The sequence below is a fragment of the Tachysurus vachellii genome, chromosome 3, assembly GCF_030014155.1.
Source record: "Tachysurus vachellii isolate PV-2020 chromosome 3, HZAU_Pvac_v1, whole genome shotgun sequence".
NCBI lineage: Eukaryota > Metazoa > Chordata > Actinopteri > Siluriformes > Bagridae > Tachysurus > Tachysurus vachellii.
The window spans coordinates 5,822,448-5,840,871 of NC_083462.1; the positions used below are offsets into that span (position 1 = coordinate 5,822,448).

Here is an 18,424-nt window from a genome sequence, read left to right on the forward strand (position 1 = left end):
TGTTTTGTGCGAGGGTATGTGTGTTTGTGTGAGAGAGTGTGTGTGTGTATGTGTGTGTAAGGGTGTGTGTGTGTTTGTATGAGAGTGTGTATGTATGTGTTTGTGTGAGTGTGTATGTGTGTGTGTTTGTGTGTGTATAATTGTGTGTGTGTGAGGGTGTGTATAATTGTGTGTGTGTGTGTGTGAGAGGGTGTATGTTTGTGTGTGTGTGTGTGTGAGGGTGTGTGTGTTTGTGTGTGTGTTTGTTTGTGTGTGAGGGTGTGTGTGTTTGTGTGTGTGTTTGTTTGTGTGTGTGAGGGTGTGTGTGTTTGTATGTGTGTGTGAGGGTGTGTGTGTGTTTGTGTGTGTGAGGGTGTGTATAATTGTGTGTGTGTGTGAGGGTGTGTATAATTGTGTGTGTGTGTGTGAGGGTGTGTATGTTTGTGTGTGAGGGTGTGTGTGTTTGTGTGTGTGTGTTTGTTTGTGTGTGAGGGTGTGTGTGTTTGTTTGTGTGTGTGAGGGTGTATGTGTGTTTGTATGTGTGTGTGAGGGTGTGTGTGTGTTTGTGTGTGTGAGGGTGTGTGTGTGTATTAAACCAGGTGAATGTGGGACTCCAGCAGAGCTTCTTCTCTTGTAATGAGGTGAAGAGCTCTTGACATTCAGCAGCTCTTGGCTCTGTACATTAGAGTTCACACAGGTACACAGGCTGCTCTCGCTCTGTGTGTCTCCAACCTCCTTCTGCCCCATAATCTCATTATGGAGGCACTAATTTCCAGACTCTGCTCCAGACTCTGCTCCAGACTCTGCTCCAGACTCTGCTCCAGACTCTGCTCTACTGACTGATGACTGATTTCTGACTAATGATTTTTTTACATCAATAAAATAATTATTTAACACAGTTTTAATAAGGACACAAGTGTGTTCACTCCAGTGGTAAACATCACTACTTATTAATATACAGGGACACAAGTGTGTTCACTCCAGTCGTAAACATCACTACTTATTAATATAAAGCAAACAGAAACAGGGATGGTGTCATAAACCCCCAGTACAGAAAACTCCATGTCATTTCCTCATGGCTCTGTTGATCTGTGATGTACGTTAGACGTACGTACGCTGTGTTAATGTCAGAGCTGTTCGTAAAGAAGCGGACTCAACACACTCACACCAAACAGGACCGAGAATTCAGCAGCACTGCAGGAGAGACAATTTATTTAGATGTACTAAAACAATTTATATTGTATATTATATTATAGATAATTATGTCATAAAAATGATTCCTTTTAAAATCCTAGATTTCTTAAAATAAATATTTTTAAATAAAAGATTTCTTTCTCTTTCTTTTTCTTTTTGTTAAACCAGAAACCTCTTTCTTTTCTTTTTTCTCAGATACAAAATTCTTATTTCCTTTTTTAAATTCTTTAAATCATTGATTTTCCTTTTTTTGCATATTTAAATAGAATAGAATTCTTTTTTCTTTCTTTTTCAATAAAAGGTTTCTTTCATTCTTTTTTAAATCCTAAATTTCTTTCTTTCCATTTTTCTAAATCAAAAATGTATTTTTTCTTTTCCTTTTTAAATCATAAACTTTTTTCTTTTTAAATATTTGTTTCTTTTATTTTATAAATCATAGATTTGTTTTTTCTTTTGTTATTATAATAATGTACATCTTTGTTTTTTTTAATCATATATTTCTTTCTTTCCTTTTTTAAACTATTGATTATTTCTTTATCATATCCAAAGCAACATGAAGTTTAAATCATTAAATCAAACACACATACACACACATGCATACATACACACACACACACACACACACACACACACACACACACACACACACAGAGCGTGTGTAGGAGTAGCGGGGGGAGTAGCCATAATCTGGACGTGTGTCCCTGAGGTTTGTATTTTGATGTAGGCTCTCGTGATGTCAGAAGATGACAAACACCATCCAGCACCCAGGGTTTCCGTGGCCATCGCCATGCCAACCGTTTCCACCGTGAACGCCTACACAGTAGCGGGTTTTACCCAGCGGACCCTGCTTTTTTCTTGCTCTTAACACTGCATTCATGTGTGTGTGTGTGTGTGTGTGTGTGTGGTGTAACGTCAGGGTTGGCTTTGGCTTGTTGACTTGCAGTTATTTTAATAAAAGCACACAAACACTTATTGATGCACACAAACACAAATTTCTGGAATGTTCCTGCTGAAACACTACGTGTGCTGCCTGCTCCATGCTGCCTAAACCTGCTGATTATTTCCCATGACAGCGCTTTAAAGCTCTGATATATCAAAAGTAAAACTAAGTCATCTTTGTCTTTTTGTGTCAGTTTATAATTCAGAAAATATTTCTTCAATTTCTTTCTCTTTTAGTGTTGATTTTTTATATTTCCATCTTTCAGTGTTAGACTAGTAACACAATGACCCAGGGTAAGTGTCCGATCTGAAGAGAGCAAACTCAGACTCATCACAGCTCGTCCCCACAGTGATCTCAGTAATGAAGCATGGTGCTGGTAGCATCACCTTATTATCTTTTGGATGTCAGGGTCAGTGTGTCTTCTTCATATGATGCCACATCACCCATTTTTATTTAAATCAGCTTCAACATAAAGAATTTTTTTTGTTGTTTTTTTTCACAGTAATAAAACTTTATGGATTATTATTAAAACTGTTATGCAGAAAGTCAAGTTGTTTATCTGTGAGAAGAAGGGGAAAATTATATTTAATAATAATTAAATTATATATTATATTTAATAATTAAAATAAAATTTTATATTTAAAAAAAAAAAAACAAAAGCATAGACTTCTCTGTACTATTAACAATCTATACAAAATAACAGCAGCAGCAACACAAAGGAAACCGATTTGTGCCGCATCTATTTGCGTAAAAGGGTCATTCGAGGATGTTATGAGGCATCAGGGTGCGATGAAGTAATGTAACGCTGGACCGATCTGTGAGAAACGAGAGTGCAAAGGTTTATCTGAGTCCGACTGACTCAAGGCAGATCCTGAGCTCTGAATAACGACTCGTCTGCGTGGGCAGATGATTCAGTGAAGTTAGAAAGAGAAAAAGTGTGTGTGTGTGTGTGTGTGTAACTAGTACTATTAGCGGAGAATCGTCATCCAGGCGATCTGGTTTGTTCATGATGCACTGCACTCACACACTTTGCATAGAAATAGTCTCCTAATGACTCTGTATGAAGGGTTTTCTTATAGAGTATGTAAGGAATTAACCCTTGAGGCCATGCTGTAATAGGAAACAGTGAAGCTGATTACTTTTCTCTCTAACAGGTGCCATAGTGGTTTATTATTTCTCTTACGTCACAGGAGATTGCCAACGATTACAACTTTTCATTTATTAACAGGCACCACGTCTTGCTTTTGTTATCCGTTTCTTTATACATAAACGTTGAACGTCTACGAAACAAGTTCTAGAAAAAACACACACACCAATCAGATTGGAGAATTCAACAGTGCTGTGGTGTAAGGCAGAGTTATCATCCTTATGAACCGGAGATAAGAGTCTCTGAATTCGAACATTCACAGAGCATTCAAATCCAAATACCATAATCGTTCATCGTAGTCCAATGTGGACGCAGTATTCTTTCTTAGAAAACAGGTTCAGTCTGTTCTACTCGGTCCTCTTCCTTCCAAAAACCGCTGACATACTCCTGACGATGCCCCTGAAGCCGGCCGTGCCCTTTTTGAGAGCCCTGGCCTCACGGATCAGGTCCAACAGTTCGTGAAACACCATGAGGACGCCGTGGTACGCTTCAGCCGCAGAGATTTCGAAGAAGCCGCAGTCAGCCGAGAGAGCCAGGAGACGGCCTTCCTCGCTGGATACGGCACGGTGGTGCTGCAGGTCCCGTTTATTCCCCACGATAACGAGCGGGGTGGAGCTGGAGAGCTTCTGCTGTGCTTGGCGAATGCTTTGGACCTGCTGGCGCACCACGTTAAAGCTCGCTCGGTCACAGATGCTGTACACCAGGATGAAGCCGTCGGACCACTGCAGCTGCCGGTCACTTATGTGACCCTCTTCTTCAGCATTCTGTGAAAGAAGGATTGTAAAGTGAGACCTACGTGACATCACACTGTCAGGGTTGCCTTTATTTTATATTTAAACCCAGATTCTCAAATAGGCTCTTAAGCTCAAATTGACTTCAGAACAAATTATTACTCTAATTCACAGACATGAATCTAATTTGCCTGTTTTTTTATACCTTGGTTTAAGAAAGAAGTATAAATTATTCCATTTGTTACCCTTTCTATCAGGGACGTACTCTTGTCTGATCTCAAGCTCTTGGATCAAGCATTAACATCTACAATTAACCTCTAATTTTGATGGACTGAACCATTCGTGACTTAGATGTGAAAGACTTCCTTAAAAGAATCGAAAGTCGATTAAAAAGAATCGTCCATCAACTTTAAATATCAAATTAGCTCAAACCACACTCACACACACACACACACACAACGCACACAGCACAACACACAAACCCAGAATGAGCTCTCTTACCTGTGGATAAAGCGAGTCCCAGATGTTGAAGCAGATGTCTCGGCCGTCAATCTTGTCATGATGACTGTATATGGATTCTGGAAGAAGGAAATACACATTTTTATAGTGAACGTAAACTGGGTCAAATCCTCGACTTTACTACATCTACAGAGATTTCCAGAAGGATGAGGGAAAAAAATAAATAAATCAGTGTTTTGTTCTACTGACCTATAGAGCCATATTCTCCAATAAATCTTCTGGTCAGGAAACGCACTGTTAGAGCTGAGAAGAGGAAGGGACGAGAAAACAAAACCATGTTTAATGTCTTGTACAGAATGCATGTGATAAAGCACTTGTTATAGACTCATAATTAAGACTCATAATGATCACAAAGGTGCCAAGTCTTATAACACAAACTCACCAGATTTCCCCACGTTTTCAGCTCCGAGGAGTAAAATATTGGCTTCCAGTTTGGGCTGATTTGTGTCCATCCTCTTGCTGCTGTAGCGGAATCGAGTCTCCAGCTGAACCACCATGTGTAAAGTAAACAAATCCCAAAGCTAAGGACAACAGCTCGAAGCTCTCTGGTCCTCGGAGTCGCTTTATATACACAGAGCAGGTGTGGGCGTGGCCTCACACTCACGCGGACCAATCAGATCATCGTGCGCGGGATGTTAGATTTGCATATGGTTCTAATTCTTTTTCTCTCTTTATTATTAAAATGAAATGATGGTCCATGTGAGTTAAAGATAATGATATGATTCATGCTAATATTTTTGAACACCTTCTGTTTTCACGCACAGGTTTATGTCTCAAACGTGTGCATTTAAAAAAAAAGCACAGTGTTACTCATGATCACATTGTTTTTGTTTGTTGTATTTACAATATTAATATTAACATATAAGACAATATATTAAACCAAAAACCAACACACAGCACTTTTTTTTTCCCCTCTAAGAAACCAGACTAGTATTTGGATGTTCTGTTTATTTGATCTATAGAAATAAAGGTATAGACATACTGTCTTGATGACGAATCTTTTATCAAACGAATCGACTCAAGCACGTCGACACATGACTCCTCACCACTGACTCTTAATGATCCAAAAGCACTGAGTATTTGTTTATAATGAAACTCAGACGCATTATATGCAGATGTGGCTTGTGAGCCTCATTCAGAGGAGCCTGTGATGAATAGCACAACTACAATAGGCACTGAATAGATCATGCATAATGAGATTGGGCTTTTAGCGACTCGTTAAACGTGTCATTAATTAACAACACGACTTTAGACCCACAGCTGAAAAGAGCTCTGGACAAGTTTGTACTCGTTCACTGAGCCTTAAAGCTGAAGTGCACTCCATCTGTACAGGTTTGAACAACAGGTTGGAGAAGAAAATAAAACTGTTCATTTGTGCAGAAAAATAAAAGCACGTCGAGTCTCTATTACCTGTAGAGGATTTGTAAAGAGATTGCGCCATCTGGTGGTCGTGTAAGTTACAGGACTTGGTGTTTAGGCGCATACACACTTGTAATGACCAAAAGAAGGTGAAGAAGAAAAAACAAGGTCCTGAATGCGCGCGCTCTCTCTCTCTCTCCCTCTATTTCTCTTTCTCTCTCTCACCCTCTATTTCTCTCCTCTGTCTGTCTCTCTCCCTCCATTTCTATCTCTCTCCCTCTCTCCCTCTCTGTCTGTCTCTCTCTCTCTCCCTCTCTGTCTGTCTCTCTCTCTCTCTCTCTCCCTCTCTCTGTCTGTCTCTCTCCCTCCATTTCTATCTCTCTCTCTCTCTCTCTCTCTCTCTCTCTCTCTCTCTCTCTCTCTCTCTCTGTCTTTCTCTCTCACTCTTTCCATCTCTCTGTCTCTCTCTCTCTCCCTCCATTTCTATCTATTTCTCTCCCTCTCTCCCTCTCTGTCTGTCTCTCTCTCTCTCTGTCTGTCTCTCTCTCTCTCTCTCTCTCTCTCTCTCTCTCTCTCTCTCTCTCTCTCTCTCTCTCTCTGTCATTCTCTCTCACTCTTTCCATCTCTCTGTCTCTCTCTCTTTCCCTCTATTTCTTTCTCTCACCCTCCATTTCTCTCTCTGTCTATTTCTCTCTCTCTTCCTCTCCCCCCCTCTATTTCTCTCCCTCTCTGTCTGTCTGTCTGTCTCTCTCTCTCTCTCTCTCTCCCTCTCTCTGTCTGTCTCTCCCCTCCTCTATTTCTCTCCCTCTCTGTCTGTCTCTCTCTCTCTCTCTCTCTCTCTCTCTCTCTCTCTCTCTCTCTCTCTCTCTCTCTCTCTCTCCCTCTCTGTCTCTCTCTCTCTCTCTCACACACACACACACACACACACACACACCACATCTGTATCACTATCACATTAAACGCATGTGTAATTAAAATTAGTAAGCCATTAAATGTGAGACACAACAGGTAACTCTGTAATTAGCACATGCTTATGCAAATGAGGCTTTATGAAATTAAATCTGCATAAATATATGATATTTATTATTATTATTATTATTATTATTATTAATATTATTATTATTATTATTAGTATTATTATTGCAGTTGCTAATCAGTAGCGGTGCATTAACTCAGCACACACAATAAAGGGATGTACTCTCATCGTCCACTTTATTAGGATCAGCTAGAAACCAACTCCTCATGCAAATTCTGAACCTGTGCAATGCTTTTCTGTTATAAAGATTGTTTGTGTCTCCTCTGATCTTCTGTCATGATCGGAACTCACTGGATGATTATAATTAGTATAACTAATCAATAAATTCACTGCTTAGCTGGAGCTGAAAACCTTCCAGATGTTCCTTCAGTCTCTGTGCTACGTCTCCACCCACCAGCGTGGCTCTGATGTTTGTCTGCTGGTCACTTTGGTTACCCCTCAGTCCACTCGGACTCAACCCGACGTTGTCACTTGGAACATCTCCTTGTTCGATAATGTCATGCTGGAAGGTTTCTTCAGCCATCACAATCGCCTGTTTTTTCTGAATCGAGCCTTCAACACCGACACCAATCCCACTCTTCTCTTTGGTTTCAGAAGACACATGAACCAAAAACACGTGGCCCATCTCACCTCCTCCATCCTCACTCTGGGTCACGCTCAAGTCCGTGGCTGCCGTGTCTGGATGGAGAATGCCCAGATCAGGTTGCAGAAGGTGGAGGTTCTGGAGCTGTTGTGAAGAAGTGACTTCCTGGTAAGTTGATGTAGATTGCGTAGGTCCAGGCAGTGCATGCATCTGCAGGAGCATTTCAGGTTGAGAGTGAAGAAGGGTAAGCTGCTCAGGATTATTGGGAAGTTTTGTCTCGACCTTCGATTCAGCCGTGTTCTGTGTCGTCTCTCTGAACACGTCGGATGTGTTTCTTCCTCTTCCTCTCCCTCTCCTGCCTTGGAACACTAAACTTCTGCGAGCTCCCACTTGATTCCTGGCTTCCTTAGTTTCTTCTTCCTCTCTTCCACGTCCGCAATAAAAACAGCACCCTTCCTCATCTTCCACACCATCCCTCAGCTTTTCAGCTCCTTCCTTCCTCCAGTTTTCATCTGTAAGTAACTCTTCACCCGTGCGCTCCATCTCATTCTCTTCTATCGCTTCCAGACCCCTGTCCTGAACGGATCTGGCTGGCTTCCCGCTCTGACGACTCTGACTCGACCTGCCTTGGCTTTCGTGACTCTCCTTCCGTCGATCTTGCATTTGAGATAAAGTCTGCTTGAGTCTGCTTTCCTGAAGGCGCAGCAGCGTGAGCCGGAGACGATTTTCCCGGCGACGGGCAGCTCTGAGCAAACGCAGTGCCTTTTCCAAATTGTCTGTGGCTTTCTCGTAGCGTTTGCGCCACTCCAGCGGGCAGAGCTGAGCGTAGCTGTGTTCTTTGGCAAGGTAAAAGCCGGGAGGTGGAGGGAGGCGCCTCATGTAACGGGACGGAGAAGGTGGAGTAGATGGTATTTCTGTGGGTTGATCAGGTGCGGGTTCTTGTAAAGGTAAAGGTAACAGAGGAGATGTTTCATTTTGATGTTCTTCTTTGGAGATCTTGATGCTCTCAGCTACTTCGTCTTGCACAATGTGCACTAGAGCCACTTTAATCTGGGTCTCCTTACTGTCTGAGCTCTCTTTATCAGCTCTGCTCCTGGTGCTGAAGAGAAAGTCAGATCAAACAAATATGATCAGACAAAATATTTCTACATGTACACAAAGTCATATGTAGAGTTTTCTGTTAAATGTTAGCACAATACTGGGTGTGTGTGTCTCTACTTCTCGACAGGTGATCAGACAGGACACGCCAACTTCACATGAGAGGAAAAAGAGCCAACACCTACTCCACTGGTGCTTACATAGTGACCAAACCTGCTTAACTACTTTGGGGCTGATATGGAAGCCATGTCCACTCTACTGGCGGCTGACACAGAGACCACACACACTTCACTTGGGGCTAGAACTGAAGCCACGCCCATTTTACTTTGGCTGATACTGGGGCAACGACTACTTCTTCATTGGGACTGACACTGAAGACATGCTTACCTCACTGAGGCTCACGCAGAGGTCACACTTACCTCACTGGGGCTCACACAGAGGCCACGCTTACCTCACTGAGGCTCACACAGAGGTCACACTTACCACACTGGGGCTCACACAGAGGTCACACTTACCACACTGGGGCTCACACAGAGGCCACGCTTACCACACTGGGGCTGACACAGAGGTCACACTTACCACACTGGGGCTGACACAGAGGTCACGCTTACCACACTGGGGCTGACACAGAGGTCACACTTACCACACTGGGGCTCACACAGAGGCCACGCTTACCACACTGAGGCTCACGCAGAGGTCACACTTACCACACTGAGGCTCACACAGAGGTCACACTTACCACACTGGGGCTCACACAGAGGTCACACTTACCACACTGGGGCTCACACAGAGGTCACACTTACCACACTGGGGCTCACACAGAGGTCACACTTACCACACTGGGGCTCACACAGAGGTCACACTTACCACACTGGGGCTCACACAGAGGTCACACTTACCTCACTGAGGCTCACACAGAGGTCACACTTACCACACTGGGGCTCACACAGAGGCCACGCTTACCTCACTGGGGCTCACACAGAGGTCACGCTTACCTCACTGGGGCTCACACAGAGGTCACGCTTACCACACTGGGGCTCACACAGAGGTCACACTTACCACACTGGGGCTCACACAGAGGCCACACTTACCACACTGGGGCTCACACAGAGGCCACACTTACCACACTGGGGCTCACACAGAGGCCACGCTTACCTCACTGGGGCTCACACAGAGGTCACGCTTACCACACTGGGGCTCACACAGAGGTCACGCTTACCACACTGGGGCTCACACAGAGGTCACGCTTACCTCACTGGGGCTCACACAGAGGTCACGCTTACCACACTGGGGCTAACACAGAGGCCACGCTTACCTCACTGGGGCTGACACAGAGGCCACGCTTACCTCACTGGGGCTCACACAGAGGTCACGCTTACCACACTGGGGCTCACACAGAGGCCACGCCTAGCATTTTTTTTTTTGTTTCAGTGCTAAGACATACCCCAACTGTCTGTCCTCATTCCGTGTTTTGCCTCTTCCTCTTGAGGACTTTCCTTTTTGCCCAGGAAGAATTTCAACCAGCATGGGCACGGCATCATCTTTCAGTCTGCGGTATCCACTGCAGGGAAAAAAGTGAGATAAAACAATGTCAAGTATTTTGACTTGATAAATCAGTCACAGTAAGGGTTTCAGCAAATTCAGATGCGTTAGAATCAGATGACTAGCGCTCCTATTAGTGCATCATTTGTTCTAAATGAACTAAAACTAAAGGGCTCCCGAATGAATCCTAAATCCTAGACCTCAGCTGTTGGTGTGGTTTAGATCCCTTTACTTGTAATGAATGTAAAGGTGGAAGTGCTGCTGTAAGGCTCCATATTGGTAAAAAATGCCAGCTGCAACACACACCTGACTCCAGAGAGCTCGAAGCTGTCAGGGGTGAAATGTTTGGAGCAGAAATAGATGTAGTCACTCTGAGGCTCCCATAACCCTTTTTCTCCAGGACCTTTGCGGCGAGCATTGACAATCCAGGTGGTGCGCCGAGGGTTTCCCTTCTTCGGCAACCTAAACATCAACAAAATGAACAAGAAACAAATGAAAAATGTTATCAGAAAGAAAACGTCATGTTGAGACGTGATGGATTATGGATCTTCTGTTCGTCTATCTTTAAAAGGAAACTCCATCCTGGAGGTTGGAGATTTTTGTAATTCCTGTGAGAAGTTCAATCATTTACCAGTGATTTTCAATTCCATATTAATGAGTAATCTGAAGTAGGAGTAGCAGAGATGTTGGTGAAAAATCTGGAGTCGGTTGTGATGAATTATGGCTTGGCTTGTATCTCTTTAGGTAGGGATGAAGTGAGGGCTAAATCTATCATCTGTAGTTGAACCGCATTGTGGGTAATGTAGGAAACTGCTGACCAAAGTAAGAAGCAAGAAGTTGACATGTAAGTAAAATAAAAGCTCTGACCTGTGAAAGGTGACTCCAGCTAAACGAGCATCTTTGTTGTCACGCGACTTGCAGCCAGTGGCGGAGCAGTGTCTGGGCATCTGGGGAAAATGTCTACATTTAATGTAACAAAACAAATACTGAATATTGTGTTTTAGCCTCAAGACAGAATATGGGGGGGATTTCGGGGTCACTCTTGCCAGTCTTCAAAACTTGAGAACCCTGGTGTACACTCCAGGTGTGCAGGTGTGTGGATATAGTGTACACCCAGGTGTGTGGATATAGTGTACACCACAGGTGTGTGGATATAGTGTACACCCCAGGTGTGTGGATATAGTGTACACCCCAGGTGTGGTGTGTGGATATAGTGTACACCCCAGGTGTGTGGATATAGTGTACACCCCAGGTGTGTGGATATAGTGTACACCCCAGGTGTGTGGATATAGTGTACACCCCAGGTGTGTGGATATAGTGTACACCCCAGGTGTGTGGATATAGTGTACACCCCAGGTGTGCAGGTGTGTGGATATAGTGTACACTCCAGGTGTGCAGGTGTGTGGATATAGTGTACACCCAGGTGTGTGGATATAGTGTACACCCCAGGTGTGTGGATATAGTGTACACCCCAGGTGTGTGGATATAGTGTACACCCCAGGTGTGTAAATATAGTGTACACCCCAGGTGTGTAAATATAGTGTACACCCCAGGTGTGCAGGTGTGTGAATATATTGTACACCCCAGATGTGTGGATATAGTGTACACCCCAGGTGTGGTGTGTGGATATAGTGTACACCCCAGGTGTGGTGTGTGGATATAGTGTACACCCCAGATGTGTGGATATAGTGTACACCCCAGGTGTGTAAATATAGTGTACACCCCAGGTGTGGTGTGTGGATATAGTGTACACCCCAGATGTGTGGATATAGTGTACACCCCAGGTGTGTAAATATAGTGTACACCCCAGGTGTGGTGTGTGGATATAGTGTACACCCCAGGTGTGGTGTGTGGATATAGTGTACACCCCAGGTGTGTAAATATAGTGTACACCCCAGGTGTGTAAATATATTGTACACCCCAGGTGTGTGGATATAGTGTACACCCCAGGTGTGGTGTGTGGATATAGTGTACACCCCAGGTGTGTAAATATAGTGTACACCCCAGGGGTGGTGTGTGGATATAGTGTACACCCCAGGTGTGTAAATATAGTGTACACCCCAGGGGTGGTGTGTAAATATAGTGTACACCCCAGGTGTGGTGTGTGGATATAGTGTACACCCCAGGTGTGGTGTGTGGATATAGTGTACACCCCAGGTGTGTAAATATAGTGTACACCCCAGGTGTGTAAATATATTGTACACCCCAGGTGTGTGGATATAGTGTACACCCCAGATGTGTGGATATAGTGTACACCCCAGGTGTGGTGTGTGGATATAGTGTACACCCCAGGTGTGTAAATATAGTGTACACCCCAGGGGTGGTGTGTGGATATAGTGTACACCCCAGGTGTGTAAATATAGTGTACACCCCAGGGGTGGTGTGTAAATATAGTGTACACCCCAGGGGTGGTGTGTAAATATAGTGTACACCCCAGGGGTGGTGTGTAAATATAGTGTACACCCCAGGGGTGGTGTGTAAATATAGTGTACACCCCAGGGGTGGTGTGTAAATATAGTGTACACCCCAGGGGTGGTGTGTAAATATAGTGTACACCCCAGGGGTGGTGTGTAAATATAGTGTACACCCCAGGTGTGTAAATATAGTGTAAACCCCAGGGGTGTGGATTTCAATACACTATAATTAAAATATACTTATTCATGTGTGTTTTAATATTTATAGACATTATATAATATTTGGTCCTGTGCCAAAACACAAACATATATATATACACATAATATATATGTGTATGTATTTTTTTTACGCATGCGTAATTACGCAAGTTGCGCAAAAGTTGCGCACAATTTGCGCAGTCCTTGCGCATTGTTGATGCTCTCCAGTGCCGTGTGTAATATTTTCCTCCACGTTTTCCAGCAGTTTTTTTAATCGGTCTCCGGTGTAGAGCGGTAATATGTGTCTTTTCGTTTTCACGTCAATGACTGATACGATCTGTATCTCCAAATGCTTATCAAGATGGCTGTGACTGAATGTCATTATGTATCTAAGCGTGCTAGCTACGCTGCGTCAGTGTTGTGTTTATGTGTACACACGTTACTGGCATTACTTTTATTTGCTTTAATGCCCCGTTAATGAAAGTATGTCTTTAAACCTCAACTCAAATACAGTACTCGTAGTAACGTGTAAAGACTTACCTTTCGACCTCACGAAAATGGCTGCCTTCTTCTTCCTAATACAGCCGCTGTACAAGCCAGCCAATCAGAGTACGACCTAAGCATGACGTCAAGGGCTGCGTCGCTTTCCTACGCACGCCCTCTGTAGTTAAACGACTGCGCTGTTGAATTCTGGATTCTGATTGGTCAGAAGGCGTTGATTCATTTTCTATAACATGAGTCGCAATGTCCAGTAGTACACTGGTGTTTATGTTATCGTTTCTATAGTAACAACTCGTTCACTGAGAAGTTTTAGTGTTTATTCAGAGTTTATTTACGCTTTGTGGGTTCTCTGTAATGTCACAGTTTTTATTTCTGAGTGAAGCGAGTAAACGACTGTTTATAGCTGTAATAACGTAAAGGATCGTCTGGAGCTAACAGACGTCATACAACGTTAAGTGTAGCGATAAGAGGATGATGTGAAGACTGTTAAGAGAAAAAATCCAGTAAAAACTCTCCTTAACACAGTCACCTCTGTTTTCCTTTTTTTATCTATCTATCTATCTATCTATCTATCTATCTATCTATCTATCTATCTATCTGTCTGTCTGTCTGTCTGTCTCTATCTTTCTGTCTATCTATCTGTCTGTCTGTCTGTCTGTCTCTATCTGTCTGTATGTCTGTATCTATCTATCTATCTATCTATCTATCTATCTATCTATCTATCTATCTATCTATCTATCTGGTTGCCTGTCTGTCTGTCTGTCTGTCTGTCTGTCTGTATGTCTGTCTGTCTCTATCTGTCTGTATGTCTGTCTCTATCTATCTATCTATCTATCTATCTATCTATCTATCTATCTATCTATCTGGTTGCCTGTATGTCTGTCTGTCTCTATCTGTCTGTATGTCTGTCTCTATCGTTCTATCTATCTATCTATCTATCTATCTATCTATCTATCTATCTATCTATCTATCTATCTATCTGTCTGTCTGTCTGTCTGTCTGTCTGTCTGTCTGTCTGTCTCTATCTGTCTGTATGTCTGTCTCTATCTATCTATCTATCTGTCTGTCTGTCTGTCTGTCTGTCTGTCTGTCTGTCTGTCTGTCTGTCTGTCTGTCTGTTTGTTTGTTTGTTTGTTTGTTTGTTTGTTTATCTGCCTGCCTGAGCAGTAATGGGAATCGTCCTAATCGCTCAGCAGCCGTTATTTTTGGTGTTTGTGTGGATTTGTAGAAGGAAATACAGAATTTTGTGTGCACAAATTTTCACTGAGTGTTTGTCCCATTGTGTAAAAGTTTGGTTTGTGAGCGGCCCCCAGACCTCACTACCATACAGCAGAATAGGTTCAGTTATTGATCCGTATAGTTTGAGCTGGATTAGAATAGGGATTTGAATGTGGATTAGTTTTTTGATCGTGTACAATCCCCTACATGCTTCCTCTGTCAGCTCATTCACTGCAATAATGACATTTGCTGTGGAACTCATTTTCGGTCCTAAGTAACTGTACTGCAGTTTTATTTTGTGTGTCCCTAAGGTGAAGTGTGATGTGTTTCTCTGATCTTTTTTTTTGAATAATGATAATTTTGGTCTTTTTAATGTGTCCTATCAGAGCCCAAGTGTGTCAGTACTGCACAGCTAGACCCTGAACATTGGGGGACAGCAGGACTATCTCTGTCTGTCTGTCTATCTGTCTCTGTTTGTCTGTCCATTTATCTATCAGTCTGTCTGTCTGTCCGTCCGTCCGTCCGTCCGTCCATCTATCTATCTATCTATCTATCTATCTATCTATCTATCTATCTATCTATCTATCTATCTATCTATCTATCTATCATATGTCTGTCTGTATGTCTGTCTGTCCGTCCGTCTGTCTGTCTATCCATCTATCACCTATCTGTCTGTCTGTCTGTCTGTATAATAGATAAAAACATCAGAACTCTTCTCTGAGCAGGTGTAACAAACCTTTAGTGTATTGTAAAAACAGGAAGTAGAACAGCACTGTTACACAAACACACATTAATCACAACATGATACATTGTTAGTGCTACATGTAGAAAAGCTCTCGGTATCAATTTCAGTTACAAACATTCTGGAAAACAAAACATTTATTTATTTACTTATTTATTTTTATTTTTATTTTTTACAAAACTCCAGTTGATCATGAATTAAAGTACAGTTTAACGTTTGTGGTCCCTTTAGACGATCTAGTTTTGGTCAGAGGAAATGAAATGACTTGTAGTGGATCTTTTAATGGAAAATCGTTCAATTAGTGATCTGAGAAAGAACAAGAGGAGAGAGAGAGAGAGAGAGAGAGAGAGATTTGTTGGCTAGAAACCATGAAAATCATCGCTCCATCTTGACTGAAGAGCGACGGCTCACAGTAGAAGGCAGGTGCATTTGGACACTTTCTCGTGGCTCATGAGGCCGAACTGGGACGAGGCCAAGCTCTGGATCAGGTTCCAGAAGTGTTTGAAGGATATTCCCTCTCCATCCTTCACCCCCATCTGCTTCAGCACCTCCCCGAACCCTGCGTCAGTTCCTCCAGTCTGAAATGTGAACACACACACACACACACACACACACACACACAGGATCTAATAAAACAGACCTAAATTTGATTCCTCAGACTGTAACTTTCACTTTTCCTTCTGGATTTAAATTAATTAATTAATATAATATATTATAATTAATAACAGAAAAAAATTAAAACACGAATAAACCAATTAATGATCTAATTTATTAAGTAATTAATTAAGCGATTAATAAATTCATGATGAAATAAGTCATTAATCTATCTGCGTTTTAGATTTGTTTGTGTGTGTAGAAGCCTAAGTGAACTTGTACACCACTGTATTTAACTCGCAGAGACATGAACACGAAATGAGAGAAACAGACAGGAAGCAGTTTCTAAACAGAAGCAGTTAAATGTCCTGAGCTGTTTCTGCAGTGTGAATGAGAGACCTGCAGTTTAACACCAGCCCTGATTCCTCACATTGTTATACACCGATGTTCACTATCGGATTCTCCTAAAGCCCAGCGTCAGTGGGTTCGAGTTCATATGGAGTGAGTAAAGAGAACGAGTTCATGTCACAGAACAGTGAAAGGAAAGAGTGCGTCAGTGCAAACTAATAAACACTGTGGAAAATGTCAGTAAACACATTGCAGCGTGAGAGAAAACTCCTGCAGGGTCTCCTGGTCTTGCGTCTGGTTTTCTGCCTCATTTCCTGTTTCCTGTCACTGAGGATTAACCTTCAGCACTGACACTGAAGTCTGAAAGCGTCGCTTTATTCTGTTAAAAAACGTTCGCAAAGCTTCGTACGTTCGTGTCGACCTGTAAATCCGTCCCCATTTATCATTCAACTTTTTTTCCTCCTTTGCAAAAATTCCACATTATTCCGAGGCAGCCTGCGAACCGCAACACAAACCGAACCCCCTACAGCAGCCTGAACTCTTTCCTTTTCCTTCACTGCGTCAGTCTTCAGCCTCGCTCGCTGTCTGACACGTGTTTAACCACCGAGGCTGAAAATGATATCGTCATATTACAGTACAGGACAGCCAGGTGGCATAGAGTTTCAGAGCAGAGAGCCGCAGCCACACCCTGTCTGTGTGGGGCAAGAATCAGGGCAGGTTCTTTACCTTCACCAGGTTGGGCAGCTGTGAGGAGAGAAGACTCTTAAATTCATCCGTCTTGAGCGTGGGGGCTTTATCAGCCGAAGCAGAATGGAAGTTTGTGACCAGAGTGTTGATGGCCTTCTCCAGGTCTGAAAACTGAACGAGAGAGAGAGAGAGAGAGAGGGAGAGGGAGAGGGAGAGGGAGAGAGAGAGAGAGAGAGAGAGAGAGAGAGAGAGAGAGAGAGAGAGAGAGAGAGAGAGAGAGAGAGAGAGAAAGAGAAAAAGAGACAGAGGGAGAGAGATTGACAGAGGGAGAGAGAGACAGAGGGAGACAGAGAGAGAGAGAGAGAGAGAGAGAGAGGGAGATAGATTGACAGAGGGAGAGATTGACAGAGGGAGAGAGAGACAGAGGGAGAGAGACAGAAGGAGAAAAAATAAGACAGACAGAGGGAGAGAGAGATTGACAGAGGGAGAGAGAGACAGAAGGAGAGAAAGAGACAGAGGGAGAGAGACAGAAGGAGAGAAAAAATAAGAGACAGAGGGAGAGAGAGATATAGACAGGCTTTAGTATCAATCTTTAGAATCTACAAACTTAAAATAGTTTAATAGAGGAGGAGAAAAGACACACACCCACCTACACACACACACACCCACCTACACAGACACACACACCCAACTACACACACACACACCCAACTACACACACCCACCTACACACACACACCAACACACACACACCTACACACACACTACTTCTCCCCCACAAACCTTCTCCTCACAGATTGAAAACAGTCTTCAAACAGTTGACATTCGAATAGCCTCCGAGCGCATCATCACCATACCTGTAATACCTGCAGGTCGAGCTGAGACAGCCCCGCCCCCTGCACACTGTTTACCCACAGACACACCTGAGCCTGAAAACATCACATCCTGATTTCTCTAGGCCTCAGAGGGGAAACGACAGTGCTGTTTAAACCAGTCCAGCCTGGTCTCCAAGCCTCATGCTCCTACACACACACACACACACACACACGGTTCGAGTCGACCATAGACCCACTGGAGCTCACTGTCAGAACAAAACACTCGCATTTTCAGGTCCAATGTCAAAGTTTTTAATCGGTGATGTGAACACAGTTCCTGGGTGTGTGTGCAGACCATAAGAGTCGATCTGAGATGCTTTTACATTCAGCTCAGGTTCAGTCTGGTGTGTTGGAATGAACCTGGAGCTTTAAGAACCTTTAATGTCCTGCATATTGATCCGTCATCTAGATGAATATTATTCAGTAATAATCAATATTTGAATCAATAATAGATTTGTGTAGTTGCAGGAAGATCTCGTGTTTGTAGCTCAACATTTCCACGATTTAATTCAAATCAGAAATGTTCCAGTCTTATCCAGTTTGAGCCACAGCGTAGCCTCAAAGTCTTATTTTTGGCTCGTACAACAGGAAACCGATCGGCATGGATATATAAGAGCGACGATCTTCGCCCGGTCGTCTCCTCAGTGTTCTGTTGTCGACAAGGCGTTTCTGCTCACAGAACCATTATGAGAACAGATCGAGATACGAAACGGTTGTAG

General features: G+C 43.1%; 3 protein-coding genes across 5 annotated transcripts in view; all 3 read right to left on the minus strand.

The window, feature by feature from the left end:
• Positions 1–3,270: 3,270 nt before the first annotated feature.
• On the minus strand, positions 3,271–5,062 carry zgc:64022 (Ras-related and estrogen-regulated growth inhibitor-like protein). The gene is made up of 4 exons (XM_060864839.1): positions 4,893–5,062; positions 4,700–4,753; positions 4,493–4,569; positions 3,271–4,024 (listed from the first exon to the last, which is right to left on the minus strand). The coding sequence occupies exons 1-4, from the start codon at positions 5,005–5,007 to the stop codon at positions 3,608–3,610; spliced, it is 663 nt and encodes a 220-aa protein (XP_060720822.1). The 5' UTR covers positions 5,008–5,062; the 3' UTR covers positions 3,271–3,607.
• Positions 5,063–7,064: 2,002 nt separating this feature from the next.
• Positions 7,065–13,352, minus strand: thap7 (THAP domain containing 7). Of its 3 annotated transcripts, none has more exons than XM_060865517.1 (5): positions 13,281–13,352; positions 10,996–11,075; positions 10,435–10,590; positions 10,031–10,147; positions 7,065–8,587 (listed from the first exon to the last, which is right to left on the minus strand). In XM_060865517.1, exons 2-5 carry the CDS (start codon positions 11,073–11,075, stop codon positions 7,219–7,221), a joined length of 1,722 nt encoding a protein of 573 aa, XP_060721500.1. In that variant the 5' UTR covers positions 13,281–13,352; the 3' UTR covers positions 7,065–7,218. The 3 variants fall into 3 exon arrangements, with proteins under 3 accessions (XP_060721500.1, XP_060721501.1, XP_060721502.1); XM_060865518.1 differs by having other exon boundaries at positions 10,996–11,088; positions 13,281–13,349; XM_060865519.1 differs by lacking the exons at positions 10,996–11,075; positions 13,281–13,352 and adding an exon at positions 10,760–10,883.
• A 1,820-nt stretch (positions 13,353–15,172) lies between these two features.
• Positions 15,173–18,424, minus strand: part of s100v2 (S100 calcium binding protein V2) — a 4,360-nt gene continuing 1,108 nt past the window's right edge. Inside the window, exons 2-3 of the mRNA XM_060865520.1 lie at positions 16,870–17,001; positions 15,173–15,779 (exon numbers count right to left, since the gene is read on the minus strand). Coding sequence (XP_060721503.1) covers positions 15,609–15,779; positions 16,870–17,001 — 303 coding nt within the window. The 3' untranslated portion in view covers positions 15,173–15,608. The remainder of the gene's footprint in view (positions 15,780–16,869; positions 17,002–18,424) is intronic.

Bases quoted from the DNA above. Each gene is read 5' to 3' on its own strand.
- zgc:64022 (XM_060864839.1), bottom strand. From the start codon at position 5,007: ATGGTGGTTCAGCTGGAGACTCGATTCCGCTACAGCAGCAAGAGGATG. The intron at 4,754-4,892 runs GTGAGTTTGTGT...TCCTCTTCTCAG, and splicing joins TGAAAACGTGGGGAAATCTG to CTCTAACAGTGCGTTTCCTG. The intron at 4,570-4,699 runs GTCAGTAGAACA...TCCTTCTTCCAG, and splicing joins TGGAGAATATGGCTCTATAG to AATCCATATACAGTCATCAT.
- thap7 (XM_060865517.1), bottom strand. From the start codon at position 11,075: ATGCCCAGACACTGCTCCGCCACTGGCTGCAAGTCGCGTGACAACAAA. The intron at 10,148-10,434 runs GTGTGTGTTGCA...TTTTCCCTGCAG, and splicing joins TTCGAGCTCTCTGGAGTCAG to TGGATACCGCAGACTGAAAG. The intron at 8,588-10,030 runs GTATGTCTTAGC...CTTTCTCTTCAG, and splicing joins AATGAGGACAGACAGTTGGG to CACCAGGAGCAGAGCTGATA.